We start from the raw sequence: 27,223 nt of genomic DNA, 5'->3' as shown, positions 1-27,223 counted from the left end.
TTTTTTTTCTTACTATGCCTTTTATTGTTTAAAAATATGACCTGTAAATGCTGTGTTTTATCATCCATCTTACTGACTAACCTCTGCAGGTTCAGCATTTAGCAGCATTAGTCTCAGCTTCTGTGGTGTTGTGCTGGTGAAATAGATGTCAAAGGATTTATTGGTGGCAACAATGGCGTGGAATAGAGACACTCGCTTCTGACACGTGTAGCCGGCGCACCAGCCGTGGTCTTGTGGGCCTGTGACAAGATATTCACAGGAAGTTTGTAAAAATCATTAATACACATCCTTTTCTGCTTGTGGTAGATGTTAAATTAGCAGTAGTCATACCATTTATCAAATCCACATATTTGTCCCCCAGGATGGCTACAGGTGAAAGACGCCTGGTTTCTGTGTCTGCGTCCAGACTCTCTATGACCAGCATTCTGTAGTTGAGCCCAAAACACTTGTAGCTCTGCCAGGTGCTCATGTACGAACAAGTGTCTCTGATCACACCTGCACAGGGAAACCAGCAACGTCAATGCTAGAAGCAACTCCATCATTCTAAGCACTCTCTCTTAGAGCTCAGATGTACCTTTGTAAGGAGCGATTTGGTTCACAGGTATCCGGCTGCCATTGAGATAGGTGAGCATGACTTTGGGGATGCGGTAATCACCCAGTCCGTGCCGGGGATCCCCGTTCCATTCGTACTCAGACTCGGGCACCACTGCTCCCACCGCACCCAGGAAACTGCCGTCCAGATCCTTCAAAAAAGTCTTCTTTTTAGCATCACAGTCCATGTCCACACAGTCCGAAGGGTTCACCTTGCTGATATAAAAGAGAAAGAAAGAAATCAGCCACTTTTATCTTAAAGCAATGTTATGAGGACATTTTAAGTTATCAGTTAAATACAATTTCACAGCATTATACACAGCAAATCATATTAGAATATTAGAATGATTTCTGAAGGTTCATGTGACACTGAAGACTGGAGTAATGATGCTGAAAATGTAGCTTTGCCATCACAGGAATAAACAATATTTTAAACAATATTAAAATGATTTTTTTTTTTCTAGCACTGACAAACGATTAATCGCGATAAATCGCATCCAATATAAAAGTTTTCAACATATAGAATATATTATAAAATAATATAAATAGTATTATCTAGATTAATGATCACAAATTTCATATTTTTGGGGACAATTTTTATATTCATGGTGACATGCTGTTCCATTAATGGTACCAATGTGCAGTTCTGAGTGAGAGAAAGCCTATATATATATATATAGTTCAGTTTACCCCAGATCAGGCCGATGAATGAACGCTAGAGAGTCCTCTGTGCTGTTAATCTTGGAAATCCTCTCAACACTGATTGGATGTTGTAGATCCTCATTTCCTGGGTTGGTCATGAACATGTAATTTCTCTCTGTTGTGCACACATTCTTGAACCCAACAAAAGTTGTGTCTGGAGTCAGAAAGAGACAACGGTAATTACTTTTTACATGAGATCTTCGTCAGCTGTAGGAGGTTTTAAACTGGAGATTCTTTCACATTTGGAGACTCACCAGAGACTGTCATTATACCAGCTATGGCGTTGTAGCTCATCAGTCCAGGGAGAGGTTTTTTTGGTCCACTGTTATGGTTCGATTCAAATGTCGGCCAGCAAATTCCAGACCTGCCACCTGTTGAACATACAAATGCAGTTACATTACTGGATCAGTTATAAGAAATGTATTCAGTAGTGAATGGATGATCCTGTAATACAATACTGTATATATTGTACCATTAGGAGGACGTGGGGCCTCGTGACTTCTGCTGAGTGCAACGTACGTCATAGTTGTGGATAGACTGTCAAAACAGTTGAAGTTGGGGCTACTGCCTACAATCAGGGCACCCTGGAGTGATGTATTAAAAAAAAAAATATATATATATATATATATATATATATATATTACTAAAAGAATGCTTTCTTAGTTTTTGCCGAAGAGACATATAGTGCTTCCTCACCTGTACACGGACAGTTTTGTCAGAGTATTCGTGGCTGAGCGAGGAAGGACTGTAGATTAGAGACATGATTCCCATTCCATTATCAATCAGGCTGACGTTGGAAATTAAAACAGTCATGGATACCTGGAAGTGAGGAGTAAACATTTCTTTAAAACAATAATCACTAGACTAGCATAAATCATTTGTATAACTAAAAATCATAGTAGGAATTTGTGGATCATTTATCATACTTGGACATAAATGCCAAAATCAAAGCTTCTCCAGACGGTGAATCCCTGGATTTGAGAGCAACCAGGAAGTCCATCTTTATTCATGAAGAGTCCATACAGACCACCGTGTGCCTCATTCTGGCTCCACTGTGCCACCGAATTTGGAGATCCTGACATTGACATTGTTGGAATAATTGAATCAGTAAATACTGAACATGAAAGGTTCATATTAGTGATGTACAAGATATTGGCAATGGTATGATACGCTGTCATTGTTAATTGTACATGCTTTTCCATCATTTCACACTATACATACTATATCTAGACTAATACAGTAGTTTTATATACCTGGACATGGTTCTCCATCAATCCGGTATCCCACTCGTTCATAGCCAGCAACAATATTCCCTTGAAGAATCACATTGGTTGCCTCACTCACCTAGAAAATGAACAATAATGCATCAATTCTTTATCTGGTATTTACTGATTATTATATGGCAAATAGGTTTTTCTCTGTTGTCACTAACAAAAAAAGTACTGTGGAGTTTTAGACATATCCCATGACAATGCTATGTTTTTTGGACATGTACTGTACCATGGTATTCTTGAATTTCCATCTAAATAACATGGTAAATATACAGTATATGGCATTGTTATATAACAAAGTACCATGGTATTACCATCTGATCACAGTACTTTTCTGTAACGGGTACCTCAATGGCTGCATTCCATTCCAAGTTGAATTCCTCAGCTCTGCCATTATACGATCCAGACCACAGTGTCATTGTAACCAAGTTCCTCCGGACCACATTTCTGTCGCCCCAGACTCGGATTCCTTGAAAATTTGTATAGAAATTGCAGAACAGAATAGTCGTAATGTTAAATTATATCACCCTGCAGCATATCAATTACAATTTGTTTAATAGTATTTTCCTTTTGTGTTAACATTGAAGAGTGAAGCTACCACTGAATCTGTACCTTCTCCAACCGTGTGATGGATCACGTTGTCTTCGATACTCAGTCCATCTGTCCCGAAAACACCAATAGCAGGAGCAAAGCCATCGTGGAAAGCACATCCCTTGATGTAAGATTCACCATCCACCTAAAAATATTGTGACAATAAGTAATTGACAGGAATATGTGTGAATGTGATAAAGAATGAGCATGTACTGATTAAGACTTTCTCTCACCCCTCCTAAGTTAAAAAACACCAGAGAGTATCGTGGGTCTGACAGGTCGTTCCATCCCTCCTGCCCGGTGTGGTAGAACTGAACATTTCTAATCTGGGCTTTTCCTGTGATGAAAGCATCATCAGCAGTTTTTGTTACGCACAATGTGCTGGAAAGCAAGTGATGCTATGTGCAAATACAAAAATATTAAATCAACATGAACTTCTTTAAAAAAGAGAATTGCTCAGAAGACAAGATTTTTTTTTTTTCAGCTTTCTCTCATTTTCCTCCAGGTGAATGGACCTTATGATTTTGTGTAGCCTATAATTTGTCCTGATTGTATTTCAGGAATGAGGGCAAACATGAGATTTTGATAAAGTTTATACCTCTGAAATCAATTCCTCCACTGAAAAAGGTTCCCACCAGAACTCTGGCTCCATAAGACTGTGTGTCCATTTCTGGATACTCCTGACCGATGATTTTGATGTTCCTGGTCAGTAAAGCCACATTGCCTGCAAGCTGATAACTTCCTGAAGTACCTGGCACACCGTAGGTCTCCCCTATATGATCAGACACATTTAATATTAAATCTAATGAATTTATTTAATTATATACTACCATTCAAAACTTTGGGGTCAGTAAGAACTTTTTTTAAATGAATAAATACTTTTACTCAGCAAGGATGCATTAAGCAAAAACAGTGACTGTAAAAACATACAGTTTTATAAAATGTTTTTATTTTAATTAAATGCTGTCTTTAAGCTTTATTGATGAAAGAATCATGAAAAAGTGTATGGTGTGCATAAAAAATTAAAGGGTACAACTGTTTTCAACACTGATGATAAGAAATCGGCATCTTAGAATGATTTCTGAAGACATTTTTTATCAGGAAAGAAATATATAACATTTAAAAAATATATTAAAATGGAAAAGTCTTCCTGTTTAAATAAATGAAGCCTTGGTGAGCATAAGACTAAAATGTAATAAAAAATCTAACCAGCCTAGCTTCTGAACAATATTTAACAGCTTATCAATACAGCACAATGTCTGTTATTGCTATAATGGATCTAGGGGGACTAACCAATGTGTGTGTATGATAAAGGCTGGTCCAGTGTCAGTGTGCGGCCATAATCTGTGACCGCAGTGATGGTGCGGATTTCTGTCTGCCAAGGGTCATAGCTGGTGGTGGACAGCAGAATCGTATCCCCAACCTGCAGGTAATAAAAGAGTGTTTTCATTCAAACAAAGAGGATTCTGAGAACAAACAGAGCTTGGAATCTAAATGGCATCTGCAAATCACACAAGCAGGTTCAATAGTTTTCTAAATCTGTCTGTTCTGTTTTTTTTGTCATTTTGAAAAAAGCTTCTGACCTTCCAGTCCACAGATTCCTGTAGTGAGATAGTGCTGTTTCCTGCTTGGGACGTGCTTGCAAGCTTAGTGTGATACACATTGTGTGGAATGCCATACAGGTCAAGAGATCCAAACACACCTGAAAGTCAAGGCAGACGATTAATAGGAACATTTCTAATGCAAATATGCTCTATAATGATATCCATACAAGATATCTTGACTTTTATTTATGGTCATTTACCCAGCACTTTGGATCCTTGGTTTAGTCCAGATGGCAATATCCAGTCTGGTGTGGAATGGCTTCCACTCAGTATGATCTGTAGTTGACCTCTGAAGGGTTCATCAGGCCAGCCAGCAATCAGACGTCCACCCTGATTGAGTGAATGGATGCATAGAGAATTAACTAAATTAGTACACATGAAGAGTCTGGATCTACTTGGTCTAATGATGCTAAAATGTCTATGCCAATTTGAATGTAGTTATGTACTTACTTGAATGGAGATATATGTGGCATTCAGAATAATGTCGTTGTATTGAGAAACACTGCCGGAGGAGGTGTTGTTGTTTCTGTCTGGAATCTCCAGAACTCCAACTATTTTCAGCTTGTTCAGCGAGGGCACAACAACATCTACAACCATCCAAATGCCTTTGAGACAGAATGAGATATTATTTAGATTGTTTTTACCACTATAGGCTTTCATGAAAATGACATGCCATCTTTTTGAATAGCTTTTCCTTTCTGTCATTGCTTGGGATTTCTGACATTACAGTTGCTTACCAGCTGGAATAGTCACATCAGAGCCATCTTGTGGCACATTGAAGTTGTTCACTGAACTTGACCTCCAAAATGATGTATTTGACCAGAGACTAAACCAACAGGGTGTTTTATTAGCAAAGTAAACAGATACAATACATTAGTAGTATTATCATTGAATGATTAAAATTAGCTGAGTGTGTGTGGTGACATACACATAGTTTGCAGGTCTGCGGCCAGTGTTGGATGTATTGGCTGGCGTGACTACAGAACCAGTGAAAGGTTGGATACAGTTGGGATAGTAACACTGATATACTCTGAAGTCTAGCGATCTGTCTACAACCGAGCGGTCCACATTGTTCCTCTTCCTCCGGCTAACAACACGGTCTCTTCCAGATGCTGTGGTGGACACAAAATTTGAATCTTTCATTCTTTTCACAGTACTACTAGTACTGAAACAAATAGAATAAGAAAGAATAGATAGATAGCATAGATGTCTAGAGTGAAGAGATGAGCAGTTTTACCCATGTAATAGAGGTCTTTGGATGTCTGGTTGAAGTACCAATCCCCATTTACATTTGCACTGGGGTTCAGGGGCTGGGAGGAGCCATTCCTGTCGTCTATGATGCGGAACCGGTCAGGTGTCTGGGTCAGGTTGTGGTTGATAATTACATAATGTTCTGGCTGTCATTAAGAAAAAGACAAATGAACATGTTATATATTGCACAAATTGTAAATTTAGCATTTAAGTCTTTGGAGTCATACACTAAGTCAGGGGTTTACAAACTGAGGAAAGTAAATGTAAACTTAAAAATTTAAATAATAAAATATATATATATATATATAATATTATAACTGCATATAAACTGTGATTATTTTCAACATGCTTCATTGGAACAATAGTTATTCTGAAAATATTATTTAAATGAAAATGTTTCTCTTCAGGTTTATAACTGTAACATGACATCATTGGTAGAAAACATAGATATTTTAATAATTTGCATTGGCTTCAGTACAGTGATGACATAAAAGTGAATTAGGGCCCTATCTTGCACCCAGCGCAATTGACTTTGTACACCGACGCATGTGTCATTCCTATTTTGCACCCACGCAAAGCGCGCTTTTCCCTCCACAGAAGCACGTCGCTAAACTAGTGAATGAACTTGCGCTCCCTGGGCGGTTCAGCGCAAAAAAGGAGGCGTGTTCCGGCGCAAACAATCCCTGGTGCTATTTTGCTGTTCCATTAAACAATTGTGCCACTGACCAGAAAAAACCTAGTCTAAAGTCAGTGGCGCGTTGCGCGTTGTTCATTATGCTATTTTAAGGGCGCATGCTTGACCATAATGTATAGCGTGCACAACGCGCATACACTTTGCTCATGTAATCTACACAGATGCAACAGTTGCAAATCATAAATTGTTACACTAAAAAATATTAACACGTGAGATGACGGAAATCATTGTGGTGTGCCACGAAGATGTGAAAAAATAGGCATAAATCTAGCTTACAAATTATTCAGGCTAATTTTAATAGGCTAATTAAGGATCAGACCTGTTGGCCAAATAGTGGCAAGACGTGTATATAAGGACATCTGACAAATTGTGGCTATTTCCTCCCACACCTGTTTAACCGACGCTATTTTGGGTGGGTTTCTCCCATCCCCATACAACACAACTTCTCTGCCTTTCACTGCTCTTACAAGAACATCAGTCTCCTGGCTGTGAACCGCTCCTGGCGTGCGCCTGGTAAATACGCCATAATAATAGCAATCCATAATGGAACTTGCGCACCTGCTTTTAAAGGGAATGTTGGATGAAGTTCTGATTGGTTTATTTCACGTTACGCCCAAACCACACCTATGAATAATGAAGCTACTTCAGACCAACCCATTTTAGATTTGCGCCGGACGCAAGAGCCATTTATCCCGCCGGGAAAATAGCAACAGCGCCGAGACCCGCCCACAAACTTACTTGCGCTTCGCGCTTTGACACTTGCGTTTCAGATCGTTAAAATAGGGCCCTTAATGTTACAAACTACATGCTATCCATAAAATATCCATTATATATTAACATTGGATTTTAGTGTAGTGTGCATACTTTACCCGAAAGCCGTAGACCATTCCATTGTATGAGATGTTGGTGATTTGGGAAGCACCATTAAAGTACCAGTTGTACGTTTGACCTGTGGGCACCATTGCCATCCAGCCAAATGTGTGGGTCACCAGTTTTTCAAGGAAAGGCAGCACACATGTCCCTAAAGAGATATATGACATTGAGATGAACTGTGCCAACCAATATGTTTTTCTAAACATCACAGCCCACTTCAACTTAATAAATAATGTTCCCTCAATGTTGGTGTACAAAATCTTTAGTTATTTTCAGTTTAGAATCATTTTAGAGAGCCAGTTCCTAACAGTCTAAGGTGCAGTTTTGCATTCCACTGCTCTGCTCTTCCAATGTTTTTCTGTGTAAACATGCACTAGATGGATGTTTTGGTCACTCAAGTTAAAAGTAGTTGAACTTTTAAAATAACATACTTTAGACTTTTTAATTCCCCTGCCCTGTGCTAAAACGTGTTATACATGAATGGCCCCATGAACCCTTCTTTCTGGAAACCAGAAAGTATGCAGTAAAAGTGAATTGTAAAGAAACATGTCAAAAAAAATTCATACACATTTTTTTCAAAGCTCAAAAGTTTATTTCATCATACCATATGAGTTGGTTAGAATGACATCTTTAGTCTTAAGTGAAGGCGGGGAGGGATTGAAGACGACCATGCGGTGGAAGTTTACAGTGTTGTCACATACGGCAGCAGGAACGCCAACACTCCACTCCGTTCCCGGGAAGCAGCATCTTGGGTCAAGCAAGTTATTCCTTGGTACCACCTTGTAGCTAACATTGCCTTTTCAGAAATATAAAATATTTATATTCAGTCTTTAGTTTTTTATGTTATGTGAATCTTGAATCCATACATTTTTTTCCTCAAATAATGCATCTAAATACTGTAGTATGTAATGTTTCTCTACCTGTTAGTGACCCATCAGTATCTACCAGCGCCACCTCATGCTCCCATCTGAACCAGGCCTTGTTGGGCGACTGATAGTACTGGATCCCACTGAATCTTGCGCTCCAGCCTCCACAGCGGAACATACAGGTTCCAACGATTTCTGCTACCCCGACCGCAGCACACGACGGGCGGTCGAAGTTCACAAACTTGGTGTTGATGACGCTCATCCCATCATCCAGAGGCAGGACAACACCCCGAGCGGTGCAGTAGTCACTCCCCAGTCCCAGCTCATCCACGTGGCCCACCATGGTGCTATTGACCAAGGCTGCCCCTCCATCCAATCCCCATCCGCTGACGTACTGTCGGATGATCCTCTTGGTCTCCACTCCTGCCTTCTCGTTATTGACCATCAGGAACTCGCTGAACTGAACTGCTCCTACGTTCACCCACTCAACACCTTTCTCGTTGTTCCAGGAAGTGAAGCGGCGGAAGACTGCTGGCAGTGGTGTTGAGGAGCTGCAGCTGCCGGTACGCATGGGGAAAAACTCTTGGAAGATCCACAAGCCAAACCAGCCCTGGGAATGCACCGTATTGTTGAAGAACTGTCCCAGTGGTACTCTCTTCTGACAGATGTTGGGGTTATACGAAGGGCCATCTGGATTATCATGCATGCGATACCAGAAGCCGAAGTGCGTTCCACCAGCTGCAGCATTGTGCCTAATGGTGTTATTAGGGTTGGTGACCCAGTATGCAGCTGGAGTCACATCGTCATTTAGTAAACTGGTGCTCTGTTTTACAAATACCGCCAGGTTGTACTGCAGGATGTTGCCAGTCTCAATGCCATCTTCAATAAAGAAGGCCCCACCCATGATATTGTAGATGACATTACGCTCCACCAGTAGATTGTGAGTGTTATGGATGGTGACGGCACGATTGTAGGACTGATGGATGCCACATCCACGCACATATGACTTAAACTTAACATCACCCATCAGATGCCAGTGGATTGGGTAGCGTCCCAGACGGAACGCCTGTCCAACGTTGAAGAGCTACAGTAGGACAATGACAAACATAATGCCATGACTGACATTTATTGTAAATATTTGATGTCTTAAAGGGGATAGTCCACTGAACAGTGACAATTCTGTCATCATTTACTTAGTCTTCCAAACCTGTATTACTTACTTACTTCTGTGGAACACTAGAGAAGGTATTCTGAAGAATGTTGGCAAACCCTTTTGACCTCCGTATGGACAGAAAATACTATAGAAGTCAATGAGACCTGAAACTAGGACTACCTGGGACTACAAGAGCCTTTCACATGTCTTCCTCATGTCTTGTTGGCTTGTGGAGACCTGGAACTGTTGGTTACCAACATTCTTTAAAATATCTTTCATTTGTGTTCCGTAGAACAAAAAAAGACACACAGGTTTGGAATTACACAAGGAATGTTGAGAGAATTAAATTTTTTTGGTGGACTATGCCTTTAAAGGTCTCCAAGAGTTTTGAAACGCATTGAAACGTTTACCTCAACATATTCAATTCTGCCAATTGCCAGATTTTGGTTTGGTTGTGGTGCGTGGAACATGATGCAGCCACCAAACTGGTCGCTTCCTACTTCTTCTCCAAACCTACCCTGGAAACAAGTCTGTGTTGCAAATTCCCCTGTAAGCAAAAAAAGTATATTGAGTTTTGTTCGATAAAAGTCAATAAAATTGACAATGACTTTCACATAACTTTTAAGGAATTGTTAAGGCATTGTCACGATTGTTTGTATGACATGATTATTTGTCTGTCTTTCCATCCACAGCTGAGGAAACAACATCCAAACCTGTGTTGAATCCATCAGGACAAGCTTCAATCTGATCGTTCCACTCCACATTGTTGGATCCACGGACAACAATGTTTCTGGTAAGAAGACCGACCTCTGCTCTCGCTTCAAAAACGGTCCCATCAGGCAGCGTCACAGACACACCCAGATGAGTGTATTCCAGTGGTTCGGTCAAAGTGAGGGTCCTTCCATCAGCTGAAACCGAGGCAATTCTCTTCAACTCATTTTCTCTTTGGCTGTGTCTGTAAAAACAACATATTTGAGATTATTAGCAACAGTGTAGACATCCTCATTAGCATATTTGAAAATAATTTAGTACATACAATTTGAGCGAGAACTTAAACAGTAAGTTTACAATTTTGTATTCTCCCACACACAAATCTCAAATAAAAAAGGTCAAATGTTAAAACTGTAAATGATAGTTTGGTATTTGGTACTGTTTATAGAGAACAACTGCACTTTTTCATTTCCTTGGCCTTTGTTCCTACACTGATTTAGTTCAGTTTCTCTAGTAAGTCAGTAGCTTCAGTAAATCAACCTGAAACCGAGTTTCGCTGCAGGTTTGGGCGATGGTCTATACCTGTGCCCTGTGGAAGCGATGACAATTTCATCACCAGGCTTCCAGGTAACGACATCCATCAGTGTCAGCGTGTTGGAGCCGCTTTGTGCAGTCTGAGAAAGGCGAGTCCACGGCATAGGGACAGGTATTCCTGAAGAAGCAGGATTGTAGTTAAGCCCTGAACAAAACCTCTCACTGCAGGGGAGTGATTATGCACTATGGTGTCTGTATCAAGGAAATTTAGCACTTCTGTGAAGCCCACCTAAGGGGCGTTCTGACTTAACAGAGCTTTCTATAAGTGATACTGTATGTAGGTCAGCTCTATTTCTGCGCAGATTACTTCATTTTTCTAAAGAAGATTGTGTTTCTGACATTGTGACCTTTCAGATAAAAATTTTCCAGAAGCTCTGAGATTTGTCAATTTAAAGTTACATACAAAAAAGTAATACAAATCAGGTACATGTGTCCAGGGTATGCATTTATCACTACTGTCAACAGCTCAAAAAATTTGGGGTCGGTAAGATTTTTTAAAGAATTCTCTTATGCTCAGCATCACAATTGCTCTTATTGATCACAAATACTGAAAAAAATAAATGAAACATTATTGCAATTTTAAAATAACTCATTTCTTTTTTCATGTGATGCCAATGTTTAACTCTCTGCACATGATCCTTCGGAAATAATTCTAATATGCTGATTTGCTGATCAAGAAACATTTTTACTTCAAGATTCTTTGAATAAAATGTTCAAAAGAAACACTTATTTGAAAAACATAAATTTATAATGCATCCTTGTTGAATATAGTATTATTTATTTTAAAAAGAAATACTGTATATGAAATGAAAATACCTACTTATTCTTTTTGAAATATTTAATATAATAATTCACAAAAAATGAATTTGAAGTATTTATTTTTAGTACATACCATGCAGATCCAGCACCCCCTCTCTGACACCCAGAGTCTTGGTGCCATAGACAGGAAGTTCAGTAGAACGCAGGTGTCCATGCAGTGTGATGATGGCCTTATGCTGGAAGGGGGCCTGCTCTGTTCCGATCTGCAGAGCTCCACCATCTGTGATCAGAATATTCTCTGCCTGCAGCTCTATGTCTGCCTCATCAAAAATCAGTCGGCCACCTAAACAGAAAACAGGCGTTCACAGAACTGTGAGTATGTCAAGGCTTGGTTTATAAAGATAGTATTTGCCTAAATGAGCATACCTTGGATAAGGAGCATCTTAAGGACTGGTGTGCTGGTGTCCAGGAGGATGGTCTGTCCAGCAGTGATTACAGCAAACATGCCCTCCTCAGGAGGGGAGAGACCACCCCATGTATAGGGAGATGACCACACATCAATATAGAAGAAGGAAGCATTATCCTGAGAGAGAGAGGAGAAACATTCCAAGCAGATAGATCGATTTTTATTATTCTTATAATAATTATTCTTGTAATAATTGTATTTGTCACATTTACCATTCGTGCAATTCCTCTGTTCCCCAGCTGAACCCGCACTTGAGTTTCTTGGGATCTGGGCTGAGCGTTGGTCACACAGATGATTTGCGACACACTGGCTGACTGGACATCGCAAACAGACCCCGCAATTGTGACAGAGACTTCGTTGACATTTGAGCTACAGGTGAGACACGGAAGAATTCTGTCATTGTTTCTTCATCCAAATGAGGCGTTATAACTCTCAGGACAATACTGATAGCATTTATTTTTTATTTATTATTATTTTGTGTGTGTGTGTGTTGTTTTAGAGCTAGACTTTGTCACCATTCACTTTCAACGTTTAGGAATGTTTATTTGCCCTTAACCTAACGCAGCTTTTGGAATTACAGGATTGGAATTACTCAAATGGTGAATAGATGATGACATAATTTTGTGGTTTAATACTGGTTTTAAAACATTTTTATATATAAAATATAAAAATGTACAAATAAAATGACATATAATTTTTTGATTACCTAAACTGAATGAGAATTTAAGTTGAAACACTAAAATGTATTCAAAATAAATTAAAACTAAAAAGGAAATTAATATAAACCTAACTGCCACTATAAAACACAAATAAATGAAAAATGACAAAAGCACATACAAATGACTAAAAATAACATTTAAAATGAGAAAATATAATAATATAATAAAATATAATAATAATAGTATATGAATAATATAAAAATAATACAGGTGTTGACTGTGCAATGCATAGGAATCTTTTACTTTGTAACAGTAATGCCACAGAGAACACCGTGTATACAAATATGATTGAAGGACAATGCAACAATGCAATTCTGTTCTGTTGTGCACCTGAAACCTGAGCCGGTAATCATGAGTCTGGTGCCTCCAGCGGTTCCTCCTCTGCGCGGCGTTACATTGTTGATAACAGGGGTCAGGGAGGATCTGTAAGTATAGCTGTTGGTGAGATTGACAGTGTCGCCTCCATTCATCACTACGACTGTGCAGGGCCGCTCTGCTTCAGTTCCTGTAAGACACAAAGGTTGTCATTAAGATGCTATCAGGCAGTTTTATTTCAGCTCTATTCATCTGTGACCTGATGGCATGAGCTGTCACGTTTGTCATTGTCTCTCAGTGACTGACTTCTGTCAGTCAAAGCATTCCTGGCATGTTTTACTTTTGAGGAATAACTTTGTACTGGGAGCTTTTTGTTCAGACGTAGAAATGCTTACTTTGATAGATTAAGCTTTGATTTGCTAACTGAACATTTCTAGACACATACGCAGTTCTTCTAAAATAATACATGCCATTGTTGGGTGGGACTTCACAGTTGAGCTGGGTAGACGTGGAGTTCTGCAGGCGCACGTTACACTCTCTGTTACAGATGAGGACTTTGGTGCTGTTTGGGTCAAATCCAGAGCCTTGAATGGCAACAATGGCTCCTCCGGCATAACTTCCTACAGCAAAACAGAGCAAAGGTATCCTGTAGTGTCTTGTTACTCTATAGTCTTATTTAAATATGATAGCAAGTATAGAAATGCACTTTGTGTTTCGCATCTAGCTTTGCTTCATGACCCAGATGTTTTTGTAATTCACCTTAAGTATAAGATTTAATAGATTTAAATTGGAATTATTTACTAGAACTAGCAACTTAGCATAAGCAGTTTTCATGTAACTTTTTACATTCTGTCCATATTAACGAATCTTTTACCATAGAGAAAGTAATTTGGATTACCCTCATTTGGTGTGACTCCTGTCAGCAGCAGCTCATAGGTGAAGACAGACTGGGTCAAGGCATAACCCTTGACCTTATGGTGAAATATGACTGGAAAAGTTCCTCCCGCATGTTCCCCAACATTGCACCGCAACTGTGTATCTGTGACGGATGACACACTACAAGGCACGCCACCGATCTCTAAGGAGACAATGGCTAGATCTGTGCCAAAACCAAAACCAGATACAGTGATCTCTGTTCCAACCGGACCTACAACGAAAGAAGTATGTCAGTAGTGTTGCTACAATGTGTTGTGATATTCAATAGTTCAGTGGCGTGCTGCAGTCACGAAGTATATTTGTAGGCCAAAACTTGGAAATGAGTTAGGATTTTACCACTTCCAGCTATTTTCATGGATTATTCTATGACATAAAATACATCCCTCCTAAGTGGCTGAATAGGATTTTATCAGGGACATTAAACACTTTCACAGCGAACGTTCTTGCAAGCTATTCTAACCCAAACTTGGAAAATAAAGAGCTGTTGGAAGCTTAACATGGTAAACACTGAAATCACACAATTTGTTTATAGCCTATGTTTAGCTTTTTACTTTTGTTGGTCACAGAGCTGATTTTCTGCAATAATCCAAAAGCCAGTGGAAACATCCTATTGGGTTTTTGTCTAGGGAACCAGGGTGATGCAACTTCCAGGATTGGCCTTCAAAGATATATGGTGAAAGCAAATTTTCTATATAAATGCTTGTTCATACCTGTTCTAGGACTGACGGAGGTGATGTTTGGAGTTTGTCCCTTAGAGTAGTTGAAATTTTGAGGTGGATACACAACATCGAACACCTTAATGTTCACCTGCACCTGTCCTTCTGCGTGAGGAGGTGTCATGCACCTCACCATATCTGAAGTGACATCTAAAATCCTGCAGGGGGAGTTAGCGAGCCTCACAGTTGTATTTCCCGCCACAAAGCCATTTCCCGTGATCAAGAGCGGCGTTCCTCCAGCAATGCTGCCTGATGTTGGGTTGACGCTAGCTTGTGCTATGCTGGTCAGGGTTTTATTTCCTATGGCGAGACCTTTGCTCATCACCACCACCTGTAGGACGTGTGTACCAGCGGGAAGGGCGCCAACTATAACCTTGATACTGTTATTGGTGACTTCTATGACTTCCAAAAGGATGTTGGCTGCAGATACCATTAGATTGGCAGAATCATTCCCAAACCCACTGCCGGTGATCACAACTGTGGTGCTGTTTCCACTGACTGAGTTAGGGAGCACCTCAGAGACGTTTGGTGCGATTGATTCGGAATATTCGAACTTGCAATCAAAACTGCATGACGAAGAGATGGAATTGACGTAAACTACAACGTCTCCCCTGTGAGCTTCGGAAGGGGAGGTATCGCACACTACGTGAGAGTAGTCCATCGAAACCACGTTGCATGGAACGCCTGCAACTGTAATCAAACCATTTAAGAACCCAGAACCAGAGATAAAGAGACGTGTGTGGCCTGTAGTGCTGCCCACCAAGGGAAAGATGGAATCTATCACTGGAAGAACCACAAATCTGCGGTCGTACTCTTTGGGCATGGTCAGGATGGCAGTGCCAAGGTTGTTGACTAGGACAGTTACAGGTAAAGGGATGCCCACTGGTGCTCCGCTGTCTGGACTGAGTTGGCAGTGGATCTCAGTGGCGGTGCTGTTAATGACGTTACATGGAAAATCTCCAACTTTGACCTTTAGTTAACAAAAACAAGTTTTAAATGTTTTACTCATGGACTCTTTACATGTTAAACTATGCATAATGTCATAACATTAATATCAGAGACTGAATGGATCTTTTCAAGATCTATATAGATTCATATTTCAAAGTATTAAGTCTCCTGGATTGTGGGTTTTTTTCTTAGTAAAAAGTTTTTTTTTCAGTCATTTCCCCAATAACTTTATCAAAAACTCATTAGAACAACATTACATAATTTAAAGAATGGTTTTCAGATTGTACCTTGAAGATCACTATATTTTTATCAGCATAGGTTTTACTAAAGATATATTCTTAAAAAAAAAGTCTCAAAATCTTATGCAGGATTTCTTCTCATTTAAATATAATATACCTATTTATAAGACCATTTAATTCATATATTATAATATGGGGTGATTACTTAATTTAAATTCTATTTAATTAAAATCTATCTATCTATCTATCTATCTATCTATCTATCTATCTATCTATCTATCTATCTATCAAGTTAAGTTGGACTAGGTAGAGAAATATATTTTTTTTTAAATGGGCAAAATTAGTAATGTTTTTTATAAAGGTTATGTACATTTTGCTTAGGTTTACCTACCATTATAAATAGATTATAATTAGAAATTATATACATTTATATTCCTAGATATAAAGTTTCATGTAACTGATGTGCCTTTACTCTGAAATCTGATGTAATTTTAATGTATTGAGTTTTCATTTTTAAATGTAATTATGCATTTATTTGTATATTTTCGGGAATATAAAATATATGTTTGCAGATAATCTAAAAATGTCTAAATGTTAATGTCATATAAATATGTGTATTTTTCATTGGTGTTGTTTTCTATGTGCATTGTGATTGGCATTTGGCATAGGTATTCCAAAAGATCCCTTACAGCACCTTTAATGTCATGAAGCTCACCTCGTTTGCACAGTTAATGCTGCTAAAGCCAGATCCGCTGATGCTGATAATGTCGTGTGTAGTGCCATGGTCAGGTGTAATATGGGACACAGTGGGAGTGGCACAGGAAGTAAAACTGAAGTACAGACTGTCTGATGTCTCATTAAATTCTAGCTGTCCTTGGAAACAGTCAGAAGTGGCCACACAATCGGAGTCAGATGAGTTCATTTGTGGTGAGACTAGGAAGGACACAAAAGATGATTATGATGAATTTACCTGCAAATTCCTTGCCATTGCTTAAACTGAAGATTGTACTTGTAAGTATTTAGCTCTGATTTAGTTGTACCTATATTCACAGAGGCCTCTATTCCTGTCACAAACACCTGAAGCCCAACAGTGCTCTCCTCCAGTGGCATAACAGTCACCACTCCCTGAAGTGTCTTCTGGTTTCCAGTGTCGATGTAACCGCTGCTATAGTAGTATACTCCAGGAGACGTAAAACGATAGGCAAAAAGCCCTTTTGGTAAAACACAAACATGTGCACAAAGAACAGTAGAATTAGATTTTGTTCCTCAAACTAACTGGCATCACACCTCCAACTTTCATTGTATTCAGTTCCTTTACAAGAATACAAACTTACACACGTATGGCAAAAGCATTGTCTATAAGTAAACTGCAAATTTGTACAATACAATGTTTTCTAGACAGTGACTGGTATGTAATTATGTTGGCATTATATGTAGTTAGAGCAGACACCTTGAGTTTACACCTCATGAAATCTGACACTCACAAATAAAATGCTTGTCTGCATCAAGAGTACTTAATTATATATCCCAGAGGTCTCTAAATTGACTTCTCAGCAACAGTCAGGACAAACAAAAGCCAAACACTGTTTAAGAGACAATGTATCGTACAGTATGTGACAAGGAATGTAATGTGATATATATTTCACAACATTGAAATACTTCAGTCAGACTACTTTCAAGCTGGCAGCCATTAAAAAGTAAAAGTAATTATTAAATAGTTTCTCCCAGACTGGAGCAGAATAGTCAGTTGTGTCCAGGAAAAGTACTTTAGACTAATGAATAAATAAAAATAACAATACTTGGTTAAATTTAATCATGAATCTGGCACATAGTTTTTTTTTTTTTTTTTGCTTTATTCTTTACTCTTATTCTATTCACTTATTGTGGATTTAATGTATTTAGTTACATACTGTCTCTTAATAAAAAACTAGAAAATTCACATTATTAGGGAAGGACGTTGGTGTTAAGGCAAATGTTTTTGCAAACAGAGTAGTTTTGTTTGTCCAGCTTAATGTAAATTAGAATGTCGCCAATATTTTGTGTAGTTTTGTATTTCCTGCTTAATGTAAATTAGAGTGAGCAGTGATAACACGGATAGTCGTTGTTGTTTGTACCTTTGGCAGTTCGGGTGTCTCCACTGCTGAAAGCATTGCCATCATAGTCTGTGCTGCTGGGACTGGACACACTGAAGACCCTGTAGCCCAGACCAGACACAAAAGCTGGTGCGTCCCAGAGCCACACCACTGTGTCCCCCACTGAGGCTATTAATGCAGACGGGCTCCAGGCGTAACCCTGACCGTACACTGAACACATATGATGGAATTCATTCTATGCACGTGTAACGCAACACAGTCACAAATGCACATTTTATGACAAAATATTATATCTTGGGATACCACAATTTAATTTCTATAACTTTATCAGCCTAGATAAATAAGTTTTAGATTGCACATTAAAATGAAAAATGTGTGCCGATCATGACACTTTACAACTGAAGATTTCATTCATTTCCATTACTTTTTAATATTTTTATTTCTCTAAATTGTTCATGAACCTTTAATATTTTATGTATTTTTTATGACATTTCTATAACTTTCAGATGCCATTTGACATCCCTTTTTTATTACGTTTAAGATTTTATTAAATTTCCATCACTTCTCCAATATTTTAAGATTTTATTGCCATAGCATTTCCATTAAGGTTAAAGTCTATCTATTTCTATGACCTATAAAATGTTACTCATTTTTTCCCCTTGCATTTTAATGAATTCTGCAGAAAATGTTTTTACCGAATATTAAACACACCTGAATTTCTAATTGGTAACAGAAACATCATATCAGCACAGTTACTTAAAAAGCGAACATCCGAGGGGCAGCACAGAATTCCAATAGCTGTCATTCAGTCTGAATTCTGTGAATGACTAAATATAGCTTATCATACAAAATATAGCTTATAACAATGTCAACCATATTTTCATAGCTCTTTAAAAAGCCAAATCAATAACAGCTTGTGCAGCTTGTGTATTTGATAAGTCATTGACATGATAAGACATCATTGTGCTGATAGCCATTGTTCCCCGTTCTCTGATGTATTCAGGTGTTGTGTGCGTGACAGAACAAGCGATACAAGTAAAGAGATATTACCGGGGTGGAAACCTTGGTTAGTCACAGTGTGTGTTTTATCTCTAGACTGGGTCACACACTCCAGGTGATGATCTGAAGCGGCTGTCACTCGGCACTGTCTGTCTCCTGTACGAAACACAGAGTCATAACCGTGACTGCAGTAAATGATCAGGAAGTTATTGGTTTCAATGCTGAAATCAAAAAGAATGCTGATGCTGTTGTGGTCTTGTCTCACCCAGAGTGACATTATCATCTTCTGCGACAGGACTGAACCCAGAGCCGGTGATAGTGATGGTGGTTCCTCCGTACAAAGACCCCAGAGATGGAGAGAAACCAGTCACCTCTAGAAGATACTCTATAGTGGTTTTAACACCAGCACTGCACACATAGAAAACAAACATTAATAACTCCAAAAAGCTTCACTTTTGACAAAAATGTCATTGTAAATGCACAATTGTAATATTAAAGGTGTAGTCTTCTACAGTAGTAGCATGATAATTTGAATGATAGTTTGAAATCTGATGTAATGGGGTACAGAAAGTGATGTGAGACCTGGTTAAGGGGTATCCCTGGTTTCCGACTCTCACATGGACATTGTACTCAGCTGGGGGGAGTATGGGTAACAGGCAGGTGATGTTTTCGTTGGTCCAATCCAGCAATTCACATTCAGCCTCTCCAATCAAAACAGAGCTTCCATTATCATGCGACTCAAAGTTTGTGCCAAAGATGGTGAGAACCCGGCGTCCTTTATAACAAACAATGAAGTGAAAACAAGGTCAAATACATTGCTGTTCCAGTAAGATTGTGAGAGGTGGGGGCAATGACGAAGCTGCTGTGACTGTTTATTTTTTGAAGTTTTTAGAGCAGCTTTTAAGAGCCATCACGCTGTTGATTGTCCTTCACTGCAGCCAAACCGGCTTTTCTGATTGCGTGACATAAGCTAAAGCCCGTGCAATTATCTGGCCTGCACAAAAGAGCTGGAAAGAGTTTTGTCTGGAGGCCATATGGGGGTTTACAGCTGTAGCCAAGATGTAAATGCAGATCAGGACAATGGGATGGAAAGAGACACTTGACACTTGAATGTGATTTTACCTGTTCGTTTGTATCCCATGTCTTTCATCTTCATTATCTTGTCTCAAACAAGAGAAGCTAAGCATTTATTTGAATGTGGAAACAGTGGAATTCACTCACCGAAGGTCGGTCCTGTTTTTAGACATAATTATACTGGCACGTTTATTAGCTTCCTGTTGCTATCTACAGTTCAAAAAGTGTAAAAGTGACTATTTGGAATCAGGGCAGGTGATTTATAAAAAACAAACCCCAAAAAATATCTTTAAAGGGCATAAATTGAGACTTGCAAGTGGCAATTGTGAGTAAAAAATAGTTTTTGGTAAGTAAATAAAACTTGGTTGGTAACTTTATTTAAAAAAGGAGCATAAGACATGGTTTACATTACAGGCACAGTCTGACCCTTTCTAATCTAAGTCTGATTCAAATCAGATATCAAACAAAATATACAGACGGTTGCTAAAGAAAACATGTGACTCGATTGTCTCCTTAAACTTACTCCTTGATGCAAAATTTAGTTTTTTTCTTCCAAAACTAAATCTATCTTATATAATTTTTAAGTGTGTGTGTTAGAGAGAGAAAATGAGAAACTGAAAGAATGAATATTAATTTAATTCCTTTTTTTTAAACACTTTTATAAAAGATTTATGCTCGGAACATTTTGTATTAGTAGGTGTTGCCAAAGTTCATTTTAGATTTGCACGTACGCATAATTATGACATTATTTCCATGTCCAAAGTCTTGTTTTTGAGTGACATATAATTGGAGGGCTATTAAAGTTGTTGAAGGAATTAAACATTTGTGTGAACTGATCTGAAAGCTCAGTGATCCTTATTTATACTCTGCATTCTTGTGAATAAAGGCAAGAGAACTCTATTCTAAAAATAGAATATACCTGTATTCAACAGACGGAGTATCATCTTTCAGCTTAATCTCAGATCAGAATACAATCAGCTGTTGGCTGTTTGCAAGCATAGAATGCGATCAACTATAGAGCACCAATTTTGACAAAATGAATAGGTATTGAAAAGCATATTTGAACATCTAAAGCCATTCAGGGTACTTGTCAATTTCACTGTCTGGGTTTATTATTAGCAAAGTATTACAGTTAGAAAATGAATGCTTTAAGGTCATGAGTTTAATTCCCATTAATGGGGAATGCATGGACTTTTAAACATATCTGCCCTGAATTAGGTAAAATCTTGATACCTTACCAAATACTGTTGTAGTTTGTGGGCTCACTGATGTGATTATGGCCGTCAAATTGTTGCTGTATGTGAAAAAGCCGTCTGATACTGCTGTCATCTCTGCTGCGGTTATTGTTACTCTCTGTTCACCTTCTGACCCCTGTGTCATGCACAAGTTTCATAAAATTATAAAAGTTCCATAGGTTTATTTTCATGTTGTAGAGAATGCAAATTGTGTTTTAACCGTTTAGTGAATTTGCCCTGAGCAGATCTGTTAATAATACTAATAAAATATTATTCATAATAACGGTTATATTCAATTACAACGTTAACTTAAAAAGGTTTCTAACATATTTATGATTTTAAATTTGACTAAGAAACCTTCATGAGAAATCAAGTTCTTCACTTACAGCTGGAACTATGCATCTCAGCTGGGAAAGTTCCACGTTTATAATGTTACATGGCTGAGTGCCAATGGTGACTGCAGTATCACTACTGTATCCATAGCCAGACACTGTCAGAATTGTCCCTCCTGTGAAGACATGCAGACAAAAAACAAGTAATAGTTGTAAGATATGTTGTGACGACATTGGTAAGGTGGTTTTGGACAAAACAAATCCTATATTGAAAGTAAAGTGCCAGTTTAGCTTTGATCAAATTGTCCTTCTAATATAATTGTTAATGAAAAAATAAAAAGCATTTCATTTTAAAAACTAAACAGAAGCATTTATACTAGTGGTACTAGACTTTTGTACTCTAATGTATGGTATGTATGAAAGACATATGCAAAGCAACAAATACTTCTGTGTGTGTATATATATATATATATATATATATATATATATATATAATTTTTTGTAATGCTATGTGTACCTGCCACACTTCCTGTTGTGGGGTTTATGGAGGTCACTCCTAACAGATGTGTGAAGTTAAAGCTGTTGTTATTCTGGTATTGGGCATTTCCAACCAAAGAGAAACTCAGAGAGACTGGCTGTACACCTGCTCTTGCAGGACCGACTTGGCAGGTTATAGAAGTATCTGAAACACACATAAATTATCTGATGAGATGTATGATTATATAGTAAGCTTAAATAAAAATTCTGTCATGACATTACCACTGTTAACTTGTATAATTTCTTTTGTGAAACATAAAAGGAGTGAATAAAGATTAAAATGTCTGATTTATAGTGGAATACTTAAAATACAGTGCAAAAGCCAGGTGAGCAACTTGGTGCTTTGCATTTTTTTTATAAAGCTTGAATCATATCATATCATAGTTACTGCATAGAAAAGCTTGACTAGTACAATTCTGTTTCTAATTTCTAAGAAAACAAAGTCAGTCAAACAGCTTTGAATCAACATGAGGGTGGGTAAATTATTACACAATCCTCATATTTCTTCAAAATTACAAATTATATTATGTTTTTTTTTTTTTTTTTTTGCATTATTTTAGCAAAAGCAATATTGCATTTGAATGCAGTTTGTCCCCTGAGAAAAACAGATTCTATGACATTACTGGTTTTGACTTACTGGTAACCTGTAGAACCGAGCATTCCACATCTCCAGTCTTTACAGTGACGTTTCCACCATCAAAACCAGATCCAGTTATGGTTAGAACTGTTCCCAGACTGCTGGATCCTGAATGACACATTACGTCAGTAATATAAACCACTGAAATACCAATATGAATGGATGGAGCGTTTTATGTGAGACTCGCTCATTTTCCCCACCTTGTGTAGGGGAAATCCCGGTCACTTTTGGGGTCTTTGACTCACTCCAGTTAAAACCGCAATCTCCTGAACACCATGATCGGATACCATTGATGAAAACTTCCACCTTAACGATAACAAGCACGTGAATATGAATTTCAGTTAGTAGACATCCAGTAGTGTTTCTCAACTAGTTATTTTTTCAGGATCCAGATTTAATACATTAATAAAATCTTAATTAAATAAGAAATTAAATTGACATTATCCAATGCAACAATGGACCAATGCAAAATTGTACATTAATTTAAGAGTCAATCAGATTATTTTTAACTAGTGCTGTCAAATGATTAATCGTGATTAATCACATCCAAAATACAGAACACACACATATTATGCAAACAAAAACTTTTATTTTGGATGAGATTAATCGCGATTTGACAGCACTATTTTTGCACTATATGTATTGGATTGTATATTGTAATGGATTTTTATAAACTACTGGAATAATATATTACTAAGATCATGCACATTCAGACTACAGAATGCACACCTGTCTGTCTGTGATAATACAAATAAACCTTTCATGCTTTGGTTTAGCCATAATCCTCTCGACATGCAAAATCCCCTGAACACTGGATATTCAAACAGAGCAACACAACCAGACAGGCCTTTCAACTGACCCACTACATAGCACTATTGAAATCTGCACACTACATGGCATCAGGTAACATGAGAAAAAGACTAAAAACAAGCTTTATGTATATGACCAATGTATGTTGAACAAACATAATTCTTGCAGAAAAAGCATTGAGTATAAAGCACCTGTGGTTTATTTGTAGGCACACGCAGAAAGTCTCCCATAATTCTCTGTTTGAAGATGCCTCCTTGCTCAATCTTGCGTGACGTCACTGAAGGGTTCACACCAACCACATTGGAAGCATTGATCTAGTAAACATTATTAAAACAAGTTAATTCAGCCAGGTGAAAATTAAGATATACTATCAAAAACACTTTATTAATTTTCCCATTAGCATTGCTCATTAGCAGTTCCCCTATAGACTTGTAAACATCCATTTGGAGAATTTTGGTTTATTGTACCAGAAGTCTGAACTCTTTCTTGCCTTTAACAGAGGCTGATTTCCAGGCATGGTGAGCCACTGAATGTTCCAGCGGTAGCCCCTACAGTCTCCAGATCTCTGCACCTGCAGCTGGCCGAGCTCTGGGATCCCCTGCAGAGCGTATTGCAGGTCCGCTTCGCTAATGTCTACCGCTAGGCCTGAGAAACACACACCAAACATATCAAATGAAAAACCAGTTCAACCACTTGGAAGGTTGTGGTATATGTAAAAAAGAAGGTGCGGTTCATTATTTAAATAAATTAATCTGCAATAATCTGTTGTGCATCTACAAGAAATTCCATGTACTGATGAATTCAGTTAATTCCAGCAGCTACAAAGGAAGGTAACAGGTAAACCACAGACAACATGCGTACCTTCAACACGTCGGCCAAAGAACTCAACGTCAAATGTTCCTGTAAGAGGGGGACTGGCTTTTTGAGGGCGCATGACGGTGACTGTGGCGTTCCCTTGGCTTTGAATCAGTCGGTCCCCTGTGCTGTTTGGCATCTTCTGTTGGACAAAAATGAAGATTGAGAAAGCTTACATGGATCACTCAACTAAACAATTATCTGCAGGAAACAATAGCGATAATCTCAAATGTCAAAGACAGGAAAATATTTTGTTGTCACCCATCATATAAGAGAGATCAAGAAGATCCATCACTTAAAGACAGAGTTTTTGTTAAAAAGTCATGTGAACTAACTCACCTGCAGAAAGCCTATTTCAAACAATGGGACACCAAAGCCACAGTTGTAAGGAGTCGCAGTGATCTCGTAGCTGACTTGTGAAGCATTTGCTTGTTTGCTCACAGAGATGTTAGAGAAGAAAAGTCCTGAACTGGCTAGAGCAGGTGGTCTTCTTCTATGGATTACAACTGAACATGTGGAGAGAGAGAAAACAGAATATTTCATTTCAAAGGACCATTTCAAAATGAAATAAAATCAAAATATATATTTTTCCAAACAATAATACAATTATAAACATAAAAAAAAACTTTGCAGAAAGATATATAATATAATTAGCATAAGAATGATCCAGTGTTTACAACCATGTTACTCTTTTGTTTTAATTCTATAATTAAGAATTTCAATTCAGTTCAATTCAAGATTATTTGTATAGCGCTTTTTACAATACGAATCGTTACAAAGCAACTTTACAGAAAATTATGTTTCTACAATATTTAGTAGAAACATAATTAAACATTTAGACATATAAACATTTTAATAATTAGAATTAATTTCATAATTTATTTCTATTCACCATTAGAATCCAAAGCAGACATTTCACGTCCAAGGTGAACAGTGTCTATGAAGTAAACTGAGTTTGCGGTCACTCCATACACACTGAACTGAAGTAGTTTGTAGTTGGTGCCTATGTAGTTTGTCTGTATGGAGGCCAGGAGATCCACACACTTGTAGTTCCACCTGAGAATGACAACGTCAGGGTTACTTTACACCCACAACATAATGATCTGGATATTGGTTTAAAAACACTCTTGCATGGGCACAAAAGTTTACTTTATTTATTCAGTAAGTTAAACGTACTCTTCCGTTGAGTCAAATAACACAGAAATACGAATGTTCTCCTCCCGGTAAGTCCTCTCCTGGTAACTGAACAAAATTCCCAGTTCATTTACCAGACCCCCTTTGTAGGCCAAGCAGAGCTACGATAAAAGAAATATACAAAATGATGTGAACATTAAAAATGTACTGTAAAACTTATTTCATTAGAAAAAACAAAATATTTGAATCCTTGAAAAATCCATTAATGAGGATAAGATACTGAGGTGTCGGGTGGTGCTTACAGTGTTGTACGTTTGTAGCAGTATTGGGCTGTAGATTGATCCTGATGCTGTAGTGTCATTGGCATTGAACACAATCTCTGGGTTCTTCAGAGACCAGCGGCCACAGAAAGCCTCCGAATCAGTGACCTGGACCCCTCTACGGCTCAGATCACCTGAAAACTGTTTTGACAAGGAGAAATCACAACAAGTTGGACAGAAAGGCGATGTTGTCAACAAAATAACTGATGTTTATCATGTCAGAACTTCATAATGTCACGTAATATTTGCAAGGCTAACTTCAATTTCTAAAAGGTTGTAACATACGTGATTATGTGCCTTTGTAGGTTTGCTTACCCCTGTGGTGGTGGACTCATAATCTCTGAAAAATTTCACATTAGTGTTCTCCATTGTTGGAACCTCTGCTGGACATTTAGCAGTTACCATCACATCTAATGCCGAGCGCACCTTTAATAAAAAACAGATGCAACCCATCATGTAGAAAAGGAGCATTCAAAATGTTTTGTACACAGTACTGTAAAAGCTAACATTTTATTCAATGGTAAATGTTATAAATGAAATATAAAACAAATAAAAACCTCAGTCATAGAAGCATTGAAAGGCAGAGGGAGGGAGGGAACTCCTCCCCACAGCAGTGTGAACGTCTCCAAACTGGCCTGCCCTTTCACATCCTCAGTAACTGTTATGTTCGTATTCGAGTCCATGATAAAGCATTCAAGAGCCTCAAAGTTACCTGAGATAATTATAAGATTTAAGCAAACATATCACAAAATACTGTTAAATGTACTGGCAAACGTCACAAGCAACATAAAAAGCTAAATAAAAAATTATAAAAAGGTTAAAGCATAATTGATAAAAAATAAGTTACATTATTACTGAAATGTATAATCTTATACGGTGTGTTATGCAGAGAATTCTGAATTAATTGTGAATTATAACATGACTAGTATTTTTTTTGTACTAACGAAAACATTATTTTATATTGTTTTAAAAGTATCACCATGCCATATATTTCACAATAAATTATATTATAATTTATATTTGACAATATAAATTGTACAGTATAGATATTATTATTATATATATTATTTTTTCTTAAAAAAACAAAAAAAACATTACAAATTATGTTATTTTACATATACAGAAAGGTGCTAGGTGTCTTATATTTAGCCAATTATTGAATAAAAACATTCGGTTTTAACTGAAGCATTTATCCATT

The 27,223-nt window shown here is 37.8% G+C and overlaps 1 protein-coding gene across 4 annotated transcripts in view; it reads right to left on the bottom strand.

Annotated features, from left to right (window-relative positions):
* The window catches only part of pkhd1l1.1 (PKHD1 like 1, tandem duplicate 1), a 35,179-nt gene that overhangs the window by 2,548 nt on the left and 5,408 nt on the right, over window positions 1–27,223 (bottom strand). For 3 of the 4 annotated variants that reach the window (XM_026290029.1, XM_026290028.1, XM_026290027.1), the window contains 53 exons: window positions 26,583–26,737; window positions 26,341–26,451; window positions 26,008–26,166; window positions 25,748–25,866; window positions 25,464–25,627; window positions 24,911–25,077; window positions 24,578–24,713; window positions 24,207–24,361; window positions 23,908–24,030; window positions 23,107–23,212; window positions 22,907–23,014; window positions 22,250–22,414; window positions 21,787–21,908; window positions 21,404–21,536; window positions 19,674–19,866; window positions 19,357–19,499; window positions 19,143–19,247; window positions 18,114–18,302; window positions 17,040–17,210; window positions 16,715–16,932; window positions 14,807–15,782; window positions 14,059–14,307; window positions 13,631–13,780; window positions 13,176–13,350; window positions 12,339–12,495; window positions 12,087–12,243; window positions 11,794–12,003; window positions 10,890–11,019; window positions 10,310–10,551; window positions 10,007–10,143; window positions 8,498–9,527; window positions 8,182–8,373; window positions 7,574–7,725; window positions 5,997–6,156; window positions 5,688–5,871; window positions 5,497–5,585; window positions 5,210–5,364; window positions 4,960–5,089; window positions 4,739–4,857; window positions 4,449–4,578; window positions 3,754–3,927; window positions 3,389–3,492; window positions 3,177–3,300; window positions 2,912–3,033; window positions 2,547–2,637; window positions 2,220–2,368; window positions 1,990–2,112; window positions 1,766–1,877; window positions 1,548–1,664; window positions 1,282–1,447; window positions 575–807; window positions 331–495; window positions 82–239 (listed from right to left, as the gene is read on the bottom strand). In XM_026290029.1, the coding sequence (XP_026145814.1) occupies window positions 82–239; window positions 331–495; window positions 575–807; window positions 1,282–1,447; window positions 1,548–1,664; window positions 1,766–1,877; window positions 1,990–2,112; window positions 2,220–2,368; window positions 2,547–2,637; window positions 2,912–3,033; window positions 3,177–3,300; window positions 3,389–3,492; window positions 3,754–3,927; window positions 4,449–4,578; window positions 4,739–4,857; window positions 4,960–5,089; window positions 5,210–5,364; window positions 5,497–5,585; window positions 5,688–5,871; window positions 5,997–6,156; window positions 7,574–7,725; window positions 8,182–8,373; window positions 8,498–9,527; window positions 10,007–10,143; window positions 10,310–10,551; window positions 10,890–11,019; window positions 11,794–12,003; window positions 12,087–12,243; window positions 12,339–12,495; window positions 13,176–13,350; window positions 13,631–13,780; window positions 14,059–14,307; window positions 14,807–15,782; window positions 16,715–16,932; window positions 17,040–17,210; window positions 18,114–18,302; window positions 19,143–19,247; window positions 19,357–19,499; window positions 19,674–19,866; window positions 21,404–21,536; window positions 21,787–21,908; window positions 22,250–22,414; window positions 22,907–23,014; window positions 23,107–23,212; window positions 23,908–24,030; window positions 24,207–24,361; window positions 24,578–24,713; window positions 24,911–25,077; window positions 25,464–25,627; window positions 25,748–25,866; window positions 26,008–26,166; window positions 26,341–26,451; window positions 26,583–26,737 (9,704 nt within the window). The remainder of the gene's footprint in view (window positions 1–81; window positions 240–330; window positions 496–574; window positions 808–1,281; window positions 1,448–1,547; window positions 1,665–1,765; window positions 1,878–1,989; window positions 2,113–2,219; window positions 2,369–2,546; window positions 2,638–2,911; window positions 3,034–3,176; window positions 3,301–3,388; window positions 3,493–3,753; window positions 3,928–4,448; window positions 4,579–4,738; window positions 4,858–4,959; window positions 5,090–5,209; window positions 5,365–5,496; window positions 5,586–5,687; window positions 5,872–5,996; window positions 6,157–7,573; window positions 7,726–8,181; window positions 8,374–8,497; window positions 9,528–10,006; window positions 10,144–10,309; window positions 10,552–10,889; window positions 11,020–11,793; window positions 12,004–12,086; window positions 12,244–12,338; window positions 12,496–13,175; window positions 13,351–13,630; window positions 13,781–14,058; window positions 14,308–14,806; window positions 15,783–16,714; window positions 16,933–17,039; window positions 17,211–18,113; window positions 18,303–19,142; window positions 19,248–19,356; window positions 19,500–19,673; window positions 19,867–21,403; window positions 21,537–21,786; window positions 21,909–22,249; window positions 22,415–22,906; window positions 23,015–23,106; window positions 23,213–23,907; window positions 24,031–24,206; window positions 24,362–24,577; window positions 24,714–24,910; window positions 25,078–25,463; window positions 25,628–25,747; window positions 25,867–26,007; window positions 26,167–26,340; window positions 26,452–26,582; window positions 26,738–27,223) is intronic. The other variant, XM_026290030.1, reaches the window with a different exon arrangement.

The sequence above is a fragment of the Carassius auratus genome, chromosome 19 (genome assembly GCF_003368295.1).
Source record: "Carassius auratus strain Wakin chromosome 19, ASM336829v1, whole genome shotgun sequence".
Taxonomy (NCBI): domain Eukaryota; kingdom Metazoa; phylum Chordata; class Actinopteri; order Cypriniformes; family Cyprinidae; genus Carassius; species Carassius auratus.
The sequence above is the reverse complement of the archived record's forward strand: the minus strand, read 5'-3'. Positions and strand labels throughout refer to the sequence as shown.